Below are 22,041 nucleotides of genomic sequence, written 5' to 3' on the forward strand. Positions count from 1 at the left end.
ATCTAGGTCGTCGTCATTCGATCCTCCGTCAAGTCTCAATACTCCTTCATCTGGTTCCATTCTCCTCTTTGCTTCGTCGTCACTTTCGCCGTCACTTTTTGAATTTAACGATGCTGCCTCCTCACCGACCATATGTGTATGCAGGTCAATTGTGAATCTTTTGCCTCTGCGCTCCATTGATAGGGTATTTCGTTTCCAATCATGTTTTACTTTTCCTTGCACCAACCAATCCCGTCCCAGAATAGCACCATATCCTTTTCTTTTTAATGGAATGACCACAAAATCCAATAAAAATGGTTGCGTACCAATTGTTACTGGTTGCGCTTTCAAGATTCCCAACGGTCTGATCCCGTGCTAGTCCGCCGTGAGCAACTGGAATGTAGGTGGCCACAACGTCGGCTTTCCCAACTTCTTCCAGGTATCCTCCGGTAAGACATTCACGCCGGACCCTCCGTCAACAATTGTCTCTGTCAAAACATTTCCCAAAATCCCCATCTCGACGACCGCCAGATGCCATCTGGAGGTGAGTGCCAGCAGCATTGGGTCTGTTGTCATCACTTCCCTACTATTCCTTCCTGTGTCCTCCGATGCTTTCGAAAACGGTGTATGATTCAGAATGGCCGTCCGTAACTGGGGCATTGTGAGAAGGAGGTCACTTATCTTGACTGGTATCTCCGTTTGTAAGATCTGTCGTACAATGTTTTGTTCTGCGAAATTCTTTGCCAAGGTGCCAATGATGTCCTTCAACTGAGATGTCCCTGCCGATGATGCCTTTGCAATTTCTGCCTACACTTCCCCCAATTTTCTCTTTTCCTCCGCTTGCCTCCGTGTAATTGCCAGAACCTCCTCTACATCCGTGCCGACAGTGATTAAGTTTACTCCAGACTTTGGACACTTGGAATCTTCGTGATTGCCGAGTCCGCACCATCTGCATAATAATTTTGGTGTGTTTGTCGTTGTACAATCTCGCGCAAAATGACCCCACAAATTACATGTTCGGCATTGAACGATCGGCCCTCCGTTTGCATCATACTGGGTTCGACTTCAGCTCCCATTATTATTATTATTGTTCGCATTGTTGTTATTTTGCCCTCTGTTATTATTCCTGTACCCTTCGGATGTGGCACCTGCGCTATTCGTATTTCCGCTATTGCCCGACAGGGAAGCCTCCTGTGTGAGAAACACCTGCGGAGATCCTCTTGTCTTCATGTTAAAGGGGCACTCTTTTGTCGAATGGCCCATGATCTGACAGATGTCACAGAATTGGTTCTTCGGACACGATCCCTTAGTATGACTGTCGGTCTTACACTTCGTGCACCACAGCTCACTACCTTTTGGCTCCTTCTGCATATTTTTAAACTCCTTCATCATTCGAACCATATCCTTCTGTAAGGCACGAACCTTTTTGCTACTACCTTTGTCGTCGCTGCTATCATCTCCAGCAGATTCGTCGTCATCAGAGTCAGAGGAGCTAGTTTTCTTCTTCTTTGTCTTGTGCGCACTTTCAAGGTCCAGTGCTCTGTTATAAGCATCCACATATGACGACGGTGGTACAATTTTTATTTTCCTCCGCAACTGTGAGCGTAGGCCGTCCAGAAACCACCTTTTCTGTAATCCGTCCGCCGGCTTGCTTTCCATTTTGTTTATTAAGTCTTTTAATCTCCTAGCGTAGACGCGGACAGTTTCGTGCTTCCCCTGTTTTGTGTTGAAAATCTCTGCTACGATTTCATTATCGTCCCATAAGAGTTTAAATTCCGCCAGGAACTCCTTTTTAATCTTATCCCAGGTATCCAGCTTCTGCGGATTCATATCCGAAAACCAATCAATTGCGACACCCAGTAGGGTTGCCGGAAATTGCCTGGCTCATTCGTCGACATCTGTGATTCCATTTGCCCGCCAGATCGTCTCACATGTCTTACAATGTCAGATGGGGTTGGCTGTACCATCGCCTTCAAATTTCGGCAGCTTCTCTTTGGATCCCGCCATCGCAACACTGGAGGTCTACACTGTCACATCGGAGGTCTGCACTCCTACACTGGCAATCGGCACTCCCACACTGGCGCTCGGCACTCCCACACCAGCAGTCTGAACTCCCACACCGACGATCGACACTTCCACACCGGCGGTCGACACTCCCACACCAGCAGTCTGAATTCCCACACCGACGGTCTGCACTCCCACACCGGAGGTGTCGACATCTGCGAACCTTGGTGAAGAAGAAGGATCCTCTGAAATTGTTTCCCACAGAAGTCTATCCTGGACGAAGAGATCACTCCATGCTCGTGCTCTGTCGGCACTGCAAGCCGTGATAGTCGATGCTCTTCCGTCAGAGTTTTCCTCCCTTGGCGAACACAAGTTCAAGAACTCCTCCTGTGCTTCTTCCACCAATTCCACCCGCTGCCAAATCTCCTCCAACAATTCTTCCGCGCTTCAGTGTCCGTCCGCAATCTTCTGAAATCACCGTCGGTGTTCAGCCTACTGTGCCAGAATTAAATGTTCTTGTGCAGTACGGATTCCATCTTTTTCCTTTGCCTTATTTCGATCCTTGTTAAGCTGATTTGGCATTAATCTTCATTCCGCCCACCTTCCAGATTCATAAGGCAACGGCGCCAAATGTTTACCGTACAGGTAAAAAAAATGAATGCACACAGACAATGAACACGAACAGCAGAATTATATTCGCAATAGTAGATGAATGATGATTTACAATGATCCCAAACGGGATATAAATACTACCGCCGAACCTTCCCGAAGGAGTCCGTCGGCCACAAATATTCTATCCGCTACAAACTATTTACCGACAACATCGGCCACAAAATACAAAAACACCGCCGGACATCATCCCGTCGGCTACAAAATACAAAAACACCGCCGGACATCACCCCGTCAGCTACAGAATAAAAAAACACCGCCGGACATCATTCCGTCGGCTACAGAAACACCGCCGGAACCATCCAGTCAGCTAACAATTCTAATCTTAATTCATGCTTCTAGGCTACAAACATATGTATGTGTGTGTATAATTTTTACATGTTTTTATACTACCAAACCCAAACCCCATTTCACAATTTTATCGTAATGGTAGATTGGTTCTTCGAACCCAAACTTGAACCCGAACCCGAACCAACAACTTAAAATAAAATCATAAATAATATCAAGCTCAATAAGAAATTGAAGAATTGTGTAATGTTCCATCAAGGGATGATCTAAATCTTGCCCTAAAATCACATGTACAATTAAAATAAGAAATGTAATATACTTCAATTATATCTTTACCTATAAAAAGCCTTTATTGAGATAGTCCTAGCTTAGAGCCTACAATCATGTTACACATTATTTAAAAAATAATTCATAGGATCAAATATTTCTATTAGGGCTGGGATTCAACAAGTATAAGACCATATATATATCCCTAATAATCTTATTCTACATAGATATATCATGCAATAGCCATTAAACTTTAGGAACCAAGCCATCAATAGTTCCATTTCCATAATTTATCATAGAAGGGTTTGGAGAGGTGTGAAGTCCTCCTTACATACTTGGAGATTATTAATAAATAAATGATTTAATAAGTTTAAATTATAAATTTAAACTTACTATAATATTCTCAATACATATATATCTCACCTTGATTATGAGTTGTGGAAGAATATCATGTTTGCATCAACTAATAATGTGACTCAATATGAATTAATTCTTACAAAATGATGAATAAGGAACAGCTCATAATAATATATATAATTAATATAGATTGGAACTATTACAACATCCTCCTTCAACAAAATATCAAGTAAAAAGAAATACCAACCATGCGATATGACTTCAACATTATTTAATTGGGCTGAATTTAACTGAAGGAGCTTGGAAGTTATAAGAGGTGACCTAGATTAAGTTTGCAGACTTTATTCATCATGCAAGGTATAATCTGGGCGCACATAATATAAGGTTGGAGACTGAAGGTAAACATCATTGTATTTAACCTTGAACTATAGAAGATTGGCCTGATTAATGATTTGGGCTTCAGTGTATGGGAATAGAGATGAAATAATTTATCGGGTTCATTGTTTTATAGTGGAACGAAATAATTATCACCCGAACTATAATCAGGGAAACAAAACACTGATTTATGGGGAGGTTTTAATATTCGAATAAATAATATCGTGCCTATTATTATTTGCGGACAAATAAAAAGAGTTTGATTTAATATTTGGGTCCAGATTTAACATTAGGAAATCATCGGGCCTTGGTAATATTTTTAGAAGTCATCATCGGACTATAGAGGCAGAGAAATATTTTGGTCTGATATTAATATTTCAAGATACATCGCAGCACTAATGAAATTATGGAAACAATGACCTCTGTAGAAGTTGAAACAACATTACAAGCCATTCTTTTCTGAATGCAAGATGTCTGGGATGCCAATCGAACCTGAAAGGAAGCCTGAAGAATTAACTGAAGTTGACTATTGTTTTACCTGCAGATTTGAAGACACTGTGTTGGGAATTAGATACTGTTAGGAGTTTTCATTTAACAGTTACAAAGGGGAACAGACGCTTCTTTCTCCTGATAGGAAGTAAACCATCAGGGACTGGAGTTATTCTGTGCATGGGCAGCAATATTGAAGCAAGGTGTTACCGAGCTGTATTTCATAATATGTCGCCGCTGGAGAATTTGGAGTCAAGTAAATTGTTCGCACAGCACTATAATAAGATGGAGAAATTCAAGCAACTCTAATGAGTGGTCTCAAAGGGGAATATGTCTGCTGAAGCGTATGAATATCTGGAAGTTCTGGAAGTTCCTTTTTAGTTTGGCGATTTAGTACAAGAATACCTCGTACTGGTTGAGGACATTACTGACCTTTTGTTGTGGGAGATTGTAAAATTCCAAAAAGAGATTGGCCACAAACTCATTTATTGCTATTGAATGCCAAGAATCAGAACTGCATATTTGGACAATTTTAAGGCTTAGGTACATGTGAGTTAAGGATTCATTGCATGTTGGAACAGACCACATATATGTGTGACTCTGTTGCTGTAGTAGGCACCAGTTTAGAAGCAGGATTGTTTGATAATTTTCATTCAAATCAAATATCATAGCCTGCAAAATTAATCTTATTGGGAGCATATGAGACAGTTCTGATTGCAAGGAGTAGACTTTTGGAAGTGTGCACCTACTGCAGTCAGGAGGATTTCCTTGTTGTGTATCATTCGACGTCACAAAAGACAAAGGCAGATTACATACATAGTAAATTGCAAAGAGATAATATAAGCAGAAAACCTTACTAGGACTTCAGCTTCAAAGTTTGGTAGTGACAGGGATCATCTTCTGTGCCAATCTGAACTACTTGAGCACAATTTTATCTTTGTATGGTGTCAATTAGCTACCAGGTGCAGTGACTTTAACAGGCTGTTCATCTTCTTATTTCATGCAAATAATTCCATTTGTAGATTCTATACAAAACAAATTGTGGAGTTTTGTAACTGCTCTTGGCCTGCATCTTTCTCAGAACTAAGTTGAGATTCATTCAAATATCACAGTGCTCTCGTTTATATTTTGTTGGGTATAACTCAGACTGCTTGTTTATTGTCGTGAATATAACTCGTGATGTGAAAAAAATTCCAAACTATCTCTTGCATGTAAAAGAACTACAAAAATTGTTCATATATTGAACAGGTCACAGTATATCAGTGACTCTGAAACTAATTGTCACCAAAAATTCACCATTCTATCCCTCAATACAGCTTGTTCATAAAATATTTTCACAAGAAAAACTACTAGGTGAGATATTAAACAGGGATCTTACAGTGTTCATAGTGGTGGCACTGCATTTAGAAACATCGGTCATAGAGTAGATTGCAACAAAATTTCAGTGGAAACAAGGGTGGTCTTTCAGGACATCAGACAAAATAAAACAAGACAATGGAAAATCTGAGAAACAAAATTTTCTCCAAAGAATTTAATGACAAATTTGATCATGAAAAAGCTAAGGGATTTGCAGAAGGAAAAAGTAATAGGAAACGAGCTTTACATCATGGGACTGCAATTGGAGCCCGTGAAATCGCTGGATAACCTTCTTTTAAAGTTGGAAGAGCTAGATTCATATTTAACCAAAGTGGATCAGTATGATTGGATGCTCTTTGATTGGGCCTTGCATCCTTCCATGGTTGCCTTAGTGCAATACAGGTTAATGGAGCATCTGAGAGATGATGTGAGACTAATGGTTGCCTCTTGTGTTAGTGAAATTATTAGAATAACAGCACTAGTCACACCTTACGATGACACCAAATTAACAGTATTACAGCTGATTGTGGACAGCCTATGTGGATCACATGATAACAGGGACCCTACTTTTGGTAAGAAGGTAAAAAAAATAGAACTCATGGCAAAGACCATGTCTTTTTATTCTCATGTTGGATATTTGTTGTGAAGAAATGATCCTACAGTTGATACAATCTTTCTTAAGGGAATACAGAAAACATCAACCAGACAATGTGATAGCTTGCATAAAAACCATCATGTTGTTATTCCTGGATGAGGAAGATGACATATGCAAGCAATTACAATCTAATTTTCTGGCTATATGGAGAAAAGGGAATAGAATCTCACCCATGGCTTAAGAGCTCGTAGAGGAATTTATTGAACATAAGCTTGGCAAATTCAAGGGATATATGACTAAAAATGAGCTTAGCAAGTGTGCAGGTTGTAGGAACTCCGGAAATGAGTAAGAACCAAATGATAAGAGAGCATATTCGCTTTATATGTCATGATTCTTGGACAGGTGATCATCAATATGAAGTCAATAAAGACGAAGAACAAATGCAGCCAAACATTGGTAAGGATATAGAAGCATATATAAGTAAAGATTTGATTCAAGAGGCACAAGCTGAAATAAACCAAAGCTTGACTTCGAATCAGCTGAGGTCCTGAGGATAATATTATGGAAGAACCCATTGCTACTAATGAGAGATATCCTAAGCTCTTGATTGGTCAATTGTTGATTACTATTAACAAAACCAGTAAAGAGGAAAACTCCTTTAATGAATCCATATATGAACATGATGCTATTCCATTATCACTTCATCCGGAGTGCATGACACCAGCTATAGAAGCAATTAAGTAAGATGATGAAACTGCCAAATCAGAAAATTTGATGTGTCAACGCCCTTAACCCCTAGGTGAATTTTAACACAAACCCTTTGATGGAGCCCAAATTTTTGCAAATGGAAGCTTCAATTTCCTAGTTGTAAGGATTCGTGTATGAAGGAGCGATACAGACTGGAAAACAAATTGGTTCCCAAACCAATGATGGAGATGGACAACTCCATAAATGTTTTCTTTTGAGCAGCCTCATGGTGAAAGGAAGAATATGATAGCATGTGAAGCATGACAACTTGCGATGAACTGTAGGTTAACTGTGTTGAGGGTGTATGGAACCTACTAACGGAAACAATAAGGAGACATATTCAGACAATTACATTCATACACTCTCAGGAGCATTTTATATTTATTTATTGTATGGAGGAATAAGGAGTTCATTATGACTTTGTAATAAAATTTCTATTATTTTATTTCAATAAATAAAATAAAATGTTCTTTGTTTATTATTAAAGATGTGGAGATTTAAACTACAAGCGAATCGTCCTTTGTAAATATTTTTGGAATTCTATATATAATTTAAATGTCAGATAAATGGACATAATCATTTAGCATTTTGAATTTGATCATTACAGATATTGTGAAATATTAAATCATTTCTGTATTTGTATCCAGTTTGTCTCCCTGCCAGAGGAGTTAAAATTCAATCTGGACTAATTTAAGATTGCATAATATTTGGTATGTCGCATCTTGATTATTTAATTGTTGGTAGTAAAGTGTGTAAAGCATTATGAAGTTGTACGTGATAATTCACTGAAGTTGTTGACTCTAATTTTTTTTTTTTTTTTTTTTAGTCTTTTTGATATTGCCTTCCCTTTTATTATTTTTTCTCCTTCTTTTTTCATTTCCTCTTTAGATTATTTATTTTAAACACATTACTTATACATTTAATATAGCAAAATTTTACATTAAAAATTGTTATGACCTTGTCTCTTTGTTCTCCGTGTCCATCTCCTCCTCCCACCTAGGCTCTCCCTCTTATATTCTACTGTGGTCTGCAACTCATCATTTTTTCTCCTCCAGCTATTCATATCCTGATGATGAATCACAGAGTGTGATTCGAAACGTTGATGCAAAAAAATGGCACACAATCGAATCCAGAATGCGCATCTTCATACTTTATCTGATTGTGGAAATCTATTCTTGTCTAAACAATCAATGTTAAGGTGAAGGTTTACCCGCCTGGGTGTAGCAGAGCCTAAAGTGTAGGGGAATCAAAAAGTATTCCCATTCGTTGGCCAAAACTGATTGAGAAGTCCCATCAGACAAGTGGCACGCTCTTTGATTTCCAATCTGCAGTTTTGGGAACCAATAGATTGGCAACTCTACTGGGGAGAGTTGCTCACAATACATATTGCGAAGTTACCCAGAATTTCTAAGTTCGTAGATCAGTATCAAAAAGCAATTGTATCAGTTTGATTAGAAGTGTACTCTGATGGAAACCAATGAACCTGAAGGATCATACAACTCTCAAAAGGATGACATGTTTTCCGAAGAAGAGTATTGTAGTCCAAGTATAGAGAGAGATATGTTTAGATACAGTTTCAAAAAATGTTATGATCCTATACATGATGAACTAACAAAGGGGAATGAAGAATATATCCCTACTATATTTCTAGATTTTGAGGATAGTCTGAATATGCATGAAGAAGAAGAAAAGGCATCCAAGGATTTCAACATCACTTCAGATCTTTTATTCAATGAAACAATAGAGAATCTGGACATAGTATCTTGTGAAGATAAAGTTGAACAGCATGAGAAAATGTCGGATGAAGGATATTATGGAAATATACTTGAGCATTCTATATTTCTGAATCCATTGTTGGAGGAACAAATAGCTCAGCACTATGTTGAAAATAATAAAGATATCTTGCTTAATGATAATTGTGAAGTCTATAAGATGTCTAGTATGTATTCACAAAGCGGGAATCTTTTTAGTTCATCCTATGAGCCAAAATCATATCAGACACAAGAGGATGATAAGAAGTCAAACAAGTGCAATCAAGAGAGTGTGTTGAGTTTGAAGCATAGTTCTGAAACTTTTTCAAGCATCATATCTAATCAGAATCTTGATCATAGGAAGTCTGTATTACCTGAGAGTGACCTACTTTCAAAACCTTTGTGCGAGGAAAATCAGCATGTAAGGTGTGGAGATCAAGGAAATTGCGTGCTCGAAGATGTCCAAGCAAAGAAAACTAATCTAAATATTTGTATGATTGATCAAATGCATTAAGACAAGGATTTTGTATCCAGCAAGGACCATAGTGTAATTGATGACTTACCGAAGGCTAATGATTGCGCTGAATCAGAAAATCATATTCATAAGGATAATGCATTTGATACAGGTATGAAATATGGACAGCAAACTGAGGTATGTATCCTCGAAGACCCTACGATAATATTTGCTAACAATATGCTTAGGGAGATGCTTTTAAGTTTTTATCATTTTTCTTTTAAAGATTTTTCTTCCATATATACTGAACAAATGAATGAAGCAAGAGATCAGACGTTTGATTTAAATGACAGTGAAATATATTTCTTCTCATTTGATCCTATTGATAAAACAGTGGTAAGAATTGATTCTAGACAAGTGATAGATGAAATGCATTGGTTATGTAATGATTGTTTTCTAACACTTGTTAATGGATTAGATTTTTATGAAACCATAGTCAGCAGGTTCAAAGTATTGCAGGATCAGAATCGGGTATTTGATCGAGGAAAGAAGTGATGTTTATTTCCACGGGGCGGGGGGGTCATCCACTTTCATGTGCATCATGCTAAGCAGGGGTGCACGGTCTAATTCTCCAGAGATAGCTGAGATGCTCACTATGCCCGCAAAGGGCATATGTCCCCAATGAGAGCCACTGATGGAACCTGATTTTGTGTTTCCAATTGAATAAAACTATTTTGGGGAAGAAAGGAAGAACACAAATACTTGCCCAGGGCATTTATTAAGTAGTACCTTTCACTATTGGAGGATTATTATGCAACAAAGGCTATGGAGAGTTAAGCTTAAGACATTCCAATCAGCTCAGGATTCTACTTATTTCAGCATAATATAAAAGGATGTTCATGATCAATTTAATACCTTCGAAATCAGTTTTTCTTTTCAATCCAGCAAACAGCAGGTTCATTTAAGTGTTATAAAGAATGGATGCAGACCACTCACAGGTGGATAAAAGAAGAGTTGGAAAGTTCTTTAGTTTTCTTTCCTGGGATAGATTCATGATTATGTCTTCAAGTATTAGGTTCCAATCAGATACAAATATGCATCAGGAAAATATTTATTGAGATCTTTTGAGCCACTGACGATCAGTATCTATTGCAATTTACCTTATTCTTTTTGGATTTTATGTGTGAAGCTGACATATGTTCTTCTCATGGTAAAATGAATACAGCAGACCAAAGAAAAAATCAATGAACTCCATACAGATATGACACCTAGTTTTATAAGGAGGATTATATGTGCATAATATCTAACTGAAATTGTGATTCCGTCTTAAGTAGCAGACATGTGTATCTGGTGTGTGTATATATATATATATATATATATATATATATATATCAAACATGCGAGTAGCATCAGATGTTAAAAAGATGACAATCTTGAGACTGAAGGAGAGTACATCGAAACGAAATGGAAAGCCAGTAAGGGTGTGTTTGAATCACTGTGTGCTTGCGAGAACTATTTGAAAGCAAATTAAGCAGCACTTTATTTATCCTCAAAGTATATGGATTTGACTGCATATACCCGGGTATATGCGAAGAATTGCCCAGATTGTCATTCTATTTCCTCACTCGAAACAAATCACAGAGACATTAACATTGTGCACAATTTGCTCAGAGTTAGAAGTTGATTCCGCTTATACAGGTTGAAAGTGTTATTAACGGCAGCCGGAAGATGTTGATGATTAATAGAAGAGTCTTGGAGACTTTGGCACCCATGTCTTATAAGCCGCTGAAGCATTATCAATCATAATTAACTTTATTTGGTGTTTGCTGCAGGTTGGAGCATCATCGTGGCAGCAGGGTGTCGGGTTGAACATTTTGTGGCGTGGGATGTATCGGTTCACAGAAACACAAGGAAAGGAGATCACGAGGAGTCATCACGCGCAAAAGAGGAAAAAATTATTTGTGTATCCAGCCAAGTCGACTTAAGACAATGATGGGATGATAATGTCTTTACCGCCCAATTCACCATTGCGTTCAGAAAACCATGATTCATTTCTTCTTTGAATGGCCAAATATTGAGAATGAAGTATAAAAACTTCTATGTTCAGGATACTGCGTGGAAGACACCAAAGCATCATGAATTAATTATTTAAAGCCGCCTCCTTTGATTATCGATGGTTGTTTTGGATTTACTACTAAATAGTTGTAATTAGGTATTGTGAAGGGGTGTGTCCATTCCTTACGTACCTTTTTACTTATTATAAATATGTGATACAAAGGGAGGAGAGAAAACAATATTCATATTCATACTTTTAACTTTTTTTCCTTACCTATGCTTTATGATATATTATATTTTTCCAATTGGCAGAGAAATGGACTTTTGAACTAAGCCTGTAGATTTGAGCTAATGAGTGGATTTTGTGCGATCCAGATATGTTTGCAATAGATGAATCTTCTGTAAGGAATGTCTCTATTGTGATTTTATTTTCGGCATTATTATTTATTTTATATTTCGGAGTTTTAAATTATTATTAAGTTGTGTCCTTTGTAAATGTTTTTTATTTATTTTCTATAAATATTTTAATATTCGGATAAGTGGATTGGATCATTATTGCATTTTAAATTCGATAAACGTAAATATTGTGAAATATTTTATTGTTTCCATATTTATGTCTAATTTGTTTCCACAAGAGTTAAAGTGCATTTTAGAGTTATTTAAAATTGCATTTATATAATTGATCCATCACATTTGAATTATTAAAATTGTTTATAGTTTAATACATCAAACTTTATACAATTGTACGTCTCAGCTTATAATGTTGACTCTAATTGCCCATTTAATTAGGCACTGGTCTTTTACTCCTAATTCATAATCCATGTGCTGGCAATTCTTTCATTTCTTTCCATTAGAGGAATTAATATATTCATATGTCGTATTAATTTATATTTATTCTTTATTTAAAACACTATTCCAATCATTTACTTTTGTTCTCAATTCATAAATTGCAAGTTTAAAGTTTTCCTCTAATTCTTGCCATTTGGAAAACTTTTCTTGTATTCACGTTCTAATTGATTTGTTTTAAGTGTCTTGGATTTAAGTGTTTTGTCCAAGATTAGGTACACCCGCCTCGGTTTTGCAGAGCCGGAAGCGCAAGGGATTTAGATCACATTGACCGATCCCATCAAGTTGGCCTTAACCGGTTGGATATCCCAGCATCGAGCAGGCAAGGCTCGTAGGATTCCAATCTGCGGTTTTGGGAACCAACACCCTTATCACTGCAAGATTGATGGACAGGTTATTAGTTACGAAAGGAAAGTTTGTACAAGTGTTAAGAAGAGCAGATGACTCTCACAAATTCATTGAAGAACTTATGCGGAAAACTCAAAGTGATGAAAGGCAACAGGTTTTTTCATGTGGAGTCACCAGTACACAACTACAAACAATCAAAGAAGCACTCAAAAGGATGAAATCAGATTACTTGCAGCTCTTGGTGGATAGGGAACTTACTATCAAATTTGGAGAAGACAAGGAAAAAGGAGGTAGATGAATTTTGTCTTCAACTAAGTATGACATATTACTCATTATACCAGGCTGAAAATCAGACTTTATGGCAGTCACTCACAAAGAAGATGATCTTAATCTCAAGGCCAAGGAGATCATACCAATGATAGTAAGGATCCACACCCTTGGTGAGAATGATGGTAAACACGGTAATTTCATTTATCCCTATCCAAATGAGACATTCTATGTTAAAGACAATGTAAAGAACCAGCAAAAAGACAATCACGTGAATTCTGATTTTATATCAGCAGTTGCACATTTTCAAAACATCATGAGGACAATGTTGATTCAAGTGAAACTAGTTCAGACATTTCGTGTTATGGTGATCATTATGTTGATGGAGGTATAGATTTGATTGGTAACACTCATGGTGAATCAGAAAATTCAGAGTTGTTCTTAATGCATACTGAATGCTTCTACTGTTGAGCTAGAGATTTGACACCAAGTTCTTATGATATGACACCTATATATTTATTGATTGGTGACTTTATATTTATGTATACTTATAGTAGCTGTCATGTTTGATCTGCCATTCTATTTTCAGATTTGGCTTGATCCAAAGGGGTTATGGACCGGTACAGTTATTCACAGAGACAAGAACATATGTTAGATAATGCACCTGAGACAAATCTCTTCCATATACAAGAGAACAGCGACACCAACAACATCATACTTTATGCAAGCATATCTTATAGCAGTGACATTTGGTGGCCTATTGGGTTGATTATCATGTATATTAGAGGTGTATTTGGCATCTATTGGGTGGATCACTCATTCCGATGGTTGTTACAGGAAGATGGTAGGATGATACACATCTTTTTCTACTCCCAAGATCGGATGGATAGACTGACTTGGGATCCCATGGATAGATGAGTTGCACTTGGACTCCTCACTTCACAATATGACAGGATATTATCTCAGTGGTTCCAGTTTGGGCTGCAAAGCTACTGGCAAATTTATATGGGACCCAAGGATAATTGCAGGATTCATGATTTCTTGAAGACAAGCAATCTCAAGGCGGGAGGACTGTAATGTCCTATTTTTAGTACATTAGAAAAAAGCTATAGTCAAATTCATGAAACGTTAAAATTGGCTTATGAGATCTTAGTGCAGATTTATTAAAAGTCAATTTAATATTAAAGTGAATTAATAAGAGACAAAATGGTAAGAAGACAAGGAGACAAGGGAGGGTAAGTTGAAGAGTCATGGCATTGGACATTAAAAGGAGGAGAGTTGGTTTCATTGGGAGCATTTATGGAATTTGAATATTGTTTCAGATTTCCCTCTAAGAAAGCGGAAATTGCTTTCAGTTTCAGAACCTGAGGATGGAAACATTCAAGCTTCTAGGTTCAATTGGACACAAACCCAATTCATCTACATGGTGGATTCACATCAGAGTTCAGATTTGGAGTTACAGGTGCATTAAATAGTTTTCCCCTATCTGATTGTTGACATTATTTTAAAGACTAGTTGTTTTATCATGTTATTATATTGCTGAAATATAATGCAATAACAAAATTTGTATCTTTTTATATGAGCATTCCTGGTTAATTTTGGGGATTTAATTACATAAATCCTTTGTTATATCTCTATAAATATTTGTGAGAAAAAATTGGGTATAATATCTGGTTGGGATATTACACTCATGACCTCTATCATGGAGAACAAATGCATAGGGATGTTCAATCGTTGGAGGTATGATAGAAGTAAAAAGACTAAAGAAAATGATGATTGGACACCACACTAGGTATGCCACCTCATATGTCTGGCACAGGCCACATGAGGCCGAAAGGGATGGTATATCCGCTTTTTAGCCTAGGGTAGGGGGCCACTAGAGCACCTCATCAAGTCGCCCTACCTTATCGCTTCTATGGTTGAGACTTCTAAAATCTGGATAATTATTCTAACTCAAAAATGTCTAATTATGATTATAGATGATTCCTAGCTTGGTTTCAGGATCTCAATCAAAGCAAAATGGTATCCCTAAACCCTACTTGCTTTAATATAGAAAATTTAATCTAGGAAAAAATTGGGTACTCCAGATTGGGGAAATCACAAGTGGTATCAAAGCATGTTTATGCAAACCTAGGGGACATTATGATGAATTGATTACTCCAAGAGATGGATCTGGTCCTACTTAGACATTCTTGCCTCTTGTGGACTCGGTGGTGAATAATACTGCACGAGATGAAGTTGACTTTTATTGGACATCCTTGCCTCTTGTGGGCCAAGTGAACTATGTCTACACATATTCATGTGTATGCTCAATGTCTTGATACTTTCATATGTATAATTTGTATATTCTCCATGTTTGCATACATCCGTGTGTAGACTTCATGTTTTCATGTGTATGCTCCATCATTGTTTGGCTCATAATTGGTGTGTTTCTCTAAGGAAGAATCCTAGTTTATGCTTGTTTGAGGACAAGCAATCTTGGGTGGGGTGGACTATGATGTTGATTCTTGAAATAGGATTAAATAATCAACAATAATAATTTAATTTATAAAAAAAGTCTTGAGAGAATAAATTAAAACATAAATAAAAAAATTAGTTTAGTTAAATAGATGGATGAAACCTAAGTTAACGAATGTGCACCCTACTGGTGTACATCAGATCTAGATGTGCTTTAGTCTGGATGCACACAGGATACACATCCTAGAATGTGGATGTGCACTGAATGCACAACCCACGCATTTGGGCACATCCACAACCCAAGATACACATCCAGAGCACATCCACCATGTGCCAAATTGGTCAAAACCCTAAAATGACCCTTTATGAGGCTATTCAACATAAAAACATATCATTTTGTTTTCTCTTTTGCTCTCATCTCATTCTGTCTCCATTTTGGCATTTCAAAAGGCAAGTGGTTTTTTTTTTAAGGGGTCATGGAGTACTCCATAGATTCCAAAGAAAAGATTTAAGTATCAATGCATTCCACTCTACATGCAATTATATGTATGCAGAATGAATTAATATTACTTGCCCTTAGTGCAATGATTTTTGCTATGTCCATTATGGCAATACAATCGAGCAACTGAGATAAATTATACTGCTTATACAATATGCATTGTTGTCTCTGATTTTCAGTCTTATAGAATGCAATATCTGATCTTTGATTATCAATTATAATGATACAATTGCCATTTCTAGTGTTATCCTTGGACTCTAGCAATCAAGTCTTCCTATTGCTTAAAGCCATAATTTGTTGTAGCTGATATGTTGTTACTTCTATGCAGATCTGATATGCTCCTATTAACTTTCTAATGTACTTTCTTTCTGATCTGCAAGTCTTCTAAATATATCTGCCTTGGCATATATATGATATGCATTTCATATACACTATAACACCACCTCCTCCACCTTCTTTCAAATCTTTTGGATAGAATCCTCATTGTAGAGGGATATCTGTTAATCTGTCAATTGAACACTTATAAACTAAATCACACCCCTCTAAATATTTAAACATAGACTAAACTCTTTAAACTGACAGCTATGGTTTATGTTTACTCTTAACAAATGTTATGAATAATCGTTGACTTCTCAACTTATCGCACCTTGTATTATGAATAGTAATTCTTTTAATAGTCACTCTTCTTCGTTCACTATTTAACACCACCTCAAGACACATTTCTAAATCAAATCAAACCTTGTCAATTGCCATGGTTTTCTTGATTCCTACTATTGACCGATCAATTAAATGTGGTTTTTTTCTATTTTTCTTTGTTTATTAATAGACATACGCATTGCCTTTATATTAGCACTGACTTTATCAACCTTGGATTGGATGGCTCATATATTCTCCCACAAATTCCACTCGTTTGATATTACGGAGAGATCTTATCCTTTTGCAAATTGTTCTCCCTCTAATTATAACAATTGATGTAAATCCAATATATGTATGCTACCTTTGATGCCTCGATAATGAAGTCTCAATGCCAATGTCGAATCTGATAGACTTCTGAAATCAAGGAGTTTGGTTATCTTGAGACTTCTCGAACAAAACAAAATGTTAGTTGTCCAACTATGACATCAGTTCTTCACAATGATTTTTCTTTGACTGGTGTTATCTTTACTATATACGTTGTCTTCTAATATATAATCCAATTGCTTATGTGATGTTCTTCTCAAATTGCCTTCTCTATATGGAGGGCTATGGTATATATAAAATGATCTGATTCTAACGTATTGATATAGTGTTTTTGTCCTCTATTTCTAATAGTATTAAGTATCTTTCAAAAGCCTTGATATGAGGGGTCATGTCCCTCAATTGTGCCTTTTCTTATCTATTAGATATTATTTCTGCCCTAATTGATATTGTTTAATTTTATATAAGTCGCTGATTTTTTACTAATTGATGTGTCATGTATTTAGTCAATATTCAGTAATATGTTGTAATCATCATATTATATTTATCTACGTAGTTTATCTTAGTCAATCTATCTGCACATTTAGACAACATTTCCATAATATCATTCCTTGATACTTCCAAAGCTATATGTGTAGTTGTTCCGACATTTATCCTTTGATGAATGTTTCTTTAACTAGTTGCACCATAATTGGCCTTTTTTATGAAGCCGATAATACTATCAATGGTCTTTTAACATAATGCTTATTCCCTTTGATATAAAAGAGATACGTGAAATGATGATCATGCATGAACAACAGAGTGTTTATTCTTGGCATTAAGTGACATTAAGAGCTTTCCTTTCTTATGCTTGCCCATAAATGGTAAGGGCCCATATTAATAAGTTTCAATCTTTAATTAAAACTTATTAAACCGTATATCTAAATTTGAAGATATTAACCTCACAAATGTATCTAATATGAACTGACATAGTGGCTCTAACATGCACCATCAGAACTATACATCCAACTGAATGACAACACAAATCATCAGACATTAATGACAACACATTTCACCAATGTTGGTCCCATTAGCCAAGGCTATTGTAAAGGCCTTAAAATCATTTCTAAACAATTTCTTTTTTGTAACCAAATTTTCATTGATAAACTTGTCAGTGGCCCCACTATCTATAAGGGTGATTACCTTACGTATATTTAGCGTACTTTTAATTCGAAATGTGTGATGTTTGGATGCCTTGGAGATGGCAACTAGGATTCCCTATTCTTCTTTATTGTACCTCCTCTTGCTTGGATTTCTTGCTCCTTATGTACTTCATCGGATAATGCTTCTATATTTTGTGCTTCACTTCTTTCCCACATATATGTCTTGGCTCTTAATTTTCCTTGCACTTGAAACACAGTTTTCTGTTTTGAAGGTCTTTTAAATTACAAATATGTCCATAAACCCATTCATCATTGCATTTGAAGCACAATTTTTTCTCTCAAGCCTTTTTTTGTTCGCAAACATCTCCACACTCCCATTTTCTCTCACAATTGAAACACAAATTTATGCTTTCAAGCTTTCCACAATCATCTCTAGATAGAAATGTGTATCTTTTCATGTCACGTTTTTAGAGTAACTTTGATCTTTCATTTTAGTGGTATCATCTTGTATGGTTTCTAGAATTGCATCTTGCAAAGTAGTAGGATCCAAGGCACTTATTAGTGCCCTAAACTAATTCTAATAGTCCCTCTATATATAGGTAAGCGAGTCTTTTTTCTATTACTCTGAGAAAAATGACAGAAAGCTTCTAAAATTTTGTCACATAGTCCTCAACAACTCCTTCTTGCCTTAATTGAGTTAATTTATTGAAATACCTTTTTAGATGTTTTTGGTCAAATATTTCAATGCACTTTCCTATGAAGTCATCGTAAGATGTTATTTTTTAATGGCCTTGCATAATCAAGACATGGTGCCACCAATTGTGAGCAGCCCCTTCTAAATGTAAGATGGTAAATTTGATGTCATCTTCTCCCATCGTAGAGGTAAGACATAGGTATCCAAATTCTTGGACTCATGAATAAGTGGTGACCTACCCTAGCACATCAAAACTAGGAAGAGTTATTTTGCCTACTTTAAGATGTAAGATCTTATTCAATTGACCCATTTTCCCTTCTAAAACTAATTCTTGATCCAGCGTCACAAAATTCTTTAAGAGGAATGTTTCTCCTAGTTTCAAGGTCAAGTTTTGTATATGATTTGGCAAGCTCACCTAAGTTATGATTTGGTGCATTAATTTCTTCTTCTTTTCTAATTGGCCCGTTAGGTATGGAGGGTCCGGTTATTCTTGGTGTAAACCTTAGTGGAGTTCTATCATTTTTAGAATGATTAGGATTGGCATTCCTCCTATTAGTTTGGTTGAGTCAAAGATCACTAGAAGTTTTAATCATAATTTTGAGAGTTTGAAGAGCTCATTGTGTTGTTTTCTCGTTTTGCTCCATGAGAGCTTGGGTTGTTTATTCGTTGCGATTCACAAAGGCCCTCAAGTCATTTCACATTTGTTTGCTCATTGTATTGTTATGAGTGAATTTATTGGTGGATGCAATTTCCTCTATTTCTCTTTCCAAGACCCTTTGAGTTCTTTTGCTAAGTTGCATCAACTATCTTCCATCCCTCAATTTGGCAAGGACAACGCTTTGATGCCAATTGTAATGTCCCCACTTGGGTGATTTAATCTTGCCATAAGATCTCAAGTACAAATAAAATAAGACACATAATATAGTTAGTATATGATTTGGCAAGCTCATCCAAGTTATGATTTGGTGCATTAATTTCTTCTTCTTTTCTAATTGGCCCGTCAAGTATGGAGGGTTCGGTTATTCTTGGTGTAAACCTTAGTGGAGCTCTATCATTTTTAGAATGATTAAGATTGGCATTCCTCCTGTTAGTTTGGTTGAGTCAAAGATCACTAGAAGTTTTAATCATAATTTTGAGAGTTTGAAGAGCTCATTGTGTTGTTTTCTCGTTTTGCTCCATGAGAGCTTGGGTTGTTTATTCGTTGCGATTCACAAAGGCCCTCAAGTCATTTCACATTTGTTTGCTCATTGTATTGTTATGAGTGAATTTATTGGTGGATGCAATTTCCTCTATTTCTCTTTCCAAGAACCTTTCAGTTCTTTTGCTAAGTTGCATCAACTATCTTCCATCCCTCAATTTGGCAAGGACAACGCTTTGATGCCAATTGTAATGTCCCCACTTGGGTGATTTAATCTTGCCATAAGATCGCAAGTACAAATAAAATAAGACACATAATATAGTTAGTATTATACCTTTATCAAGATAATCCTAGTTTACACAATATTTGAAATATAATTCACCTAATTGTATATCTCTTTTAGGGTTAGGGATCCAACAACAAATATAACTGCAAATCTATATCAATAATCATATTACTCTATTTAGATAAATCATGCAATAGCCTTTGAACTTTAGGAACCAAACCATCAATAGTTCCATTTCCCATAATTAATCATAAAAGGGTTTGAAGAGATGAACCACAAAGGGTGCCCAGAGCTTGTTCAACCCAGTTTGGTCCAAGAGTGCACAACATCCAACTAAGACAACTCACCTCTTGGTCCACAAGTGGCAAGAAAATTCACTAATGCAATTCCATCACTTGGGTTGGCATGCTTAATTTGACAGAACTGGGTCATAGAATTAAGCCCATGAGAGTGCAGCATCCAACTAAGACAACTCATCCTTGGCCCAAAAGTGACAGGAATATTCACTAATACAATTCTATCGCGCGTTGGGAGGCCTGCCTGATTAAAGGGAATCGATCTATAGTCTCTCTCTAACATATTTGGTTCCATTCCCATATGATTGCTTGTAGAAATATAGAATAGATAAACTTATTTACTAATCACAGAAATAAATTTACAAAGCAACTGATATAGGAAAGAAAAGAAATGATTACGGTGGAGCTCTTGTGTAGGGCAAACGCAGAGGAAGACCATTGCGCTGTTTTTGCTTATTTCTATTCATAAAAGTGGGGAACGCCGACAAGAGTTTCCAACCATGAGAGCTCTCCCCGCTGCTCGTCTCAACTTCATCCCCGGCTTCAAATAAGAATTTGTACCACCCGGCCATGGCCTCCCCCAAACTAGCAGATCTTATACGTACCATCTAAAGGTCATTGTCCCTAAATATCCCTGAAGCGGAAGACTCTCCAGTGATCGGCCCTAGATAATTGTCCATTTTTTCATTTTTTTATGATATTAGTGAAGAGATTCAAGTAGTTAATGTAATCCCGCTAAAAAGCATTCGAAATATAGAAAAGAGCTCTTTATGATCTTGCGTAAGTTTTTTTATGAGGAATAAATGGAGGACGATTTTAAAGTTGGGAGGAACATATTTTGTTTAATAGATATAAAATTTGAAGATATCCAATATTCATAAATATAAATAATTTAACAAATGTTGTATTGACAAATATTAAATATTGTAAAATATAAATAATTCAATATTAAATTTTGTATTCATAAATAAAGTAAATTTAAATATATTAAAAAAGGTTGCTGGAAAAATAAGGATTTTATTGTTCAATCATTAAATTATGTATTGATAAATAGAATTAATTATAATATACTTAAAAAGTTCTTCAAAAATAAGGGTTTCATTGTTCAAAATTTTTAATGTGCTAACTTGCACATATTCAATAATTTTATTTAAAATGTTTGAAAATTTCTTTAACTAAAAAAATACATAGAAGTAAAAATAAGTAATAAAATATAGAAGCCAATAAGTGAACCTAATAAAATGTTGCTTTCAAATATGTTATCAAACTTGTTTGTTTTTATGATAGTACATTAACTCTACACTGAACTTAAATATATATTTACTGAAAATGACTTTTTGAATAGTATTCCCTGATTTAATATTATATTATTCTTCATGCTTCAATATGTTTAATTTCTTTGACATAGCACTCATAATTTTTTATCTTGTTTTTTCACAAATCAAAATCCAAGAATATATGTGTGTGTGTATACAGATATATATCTATATATAGATATGTGTGTGTATATTTATTTATTTATTTTCTTGGGTTTTGATTTTTGAAAAAATAAGATAACGAATTATTAGTGCTATGTCAAGAAATTAAACATATTGAAGCGTGAAGAATAATATGATGTTAAACTAGGGGAAACTATTCAAAAAGTCATTTTAATAAATATATATTAAAAGTTCAGCGTAGAGTTAATGTACTACCATAAAAGCAAATAAGATTGATAACACATTT

General features: G+C 35.9%; 1 protein-coding gene across 2 annotated transcripts in view; it reads right to left on the minus strand.

The window, feature by feature from the left end:
* DGS1 (dgd1 suppressor 1) overlaps positions 1 to 21,058 on the minus strand; it is a 145,383-nt gene extending 124,325 nt beyond the window's left edge. Inside the window, exon 1 of one of the 2 annotated variants that reach the window (XM_089808959.1) lies at positions 20,716 to 21,058. In XM_089808959.1, coding sequence (XP_089665085.1) covers positions 20,716 to 20,924 — 209 coding nt within the window. In that variant the 5' untranslated portion in view covers positions 20,925 to 21,058. The remainder of the gene's footprint in view (positions 1 to 20,715) is intronic. The other variant, XM_089808960.1, reaches the window with a different exon arrangement.
* Positions 21,059 to 22,041: the final 983 nt, after the last annotated feature.

This window comes from Cupressus sempervirens, chromosome 11, assembly GCF_028749045.1.
Source record: "Cupressus sempervirens isolate cs-2001-9-10 chromosome 11, ASM2874904v1, whole genome shotgun sequence".
Classification (NCBI taxonomy): Eukaryota; Viridiplantae; Streptophyta; class Pinopsida; order Cupressales; family Cupressaceae; genus Cupressus; species Cupressus sempervirens.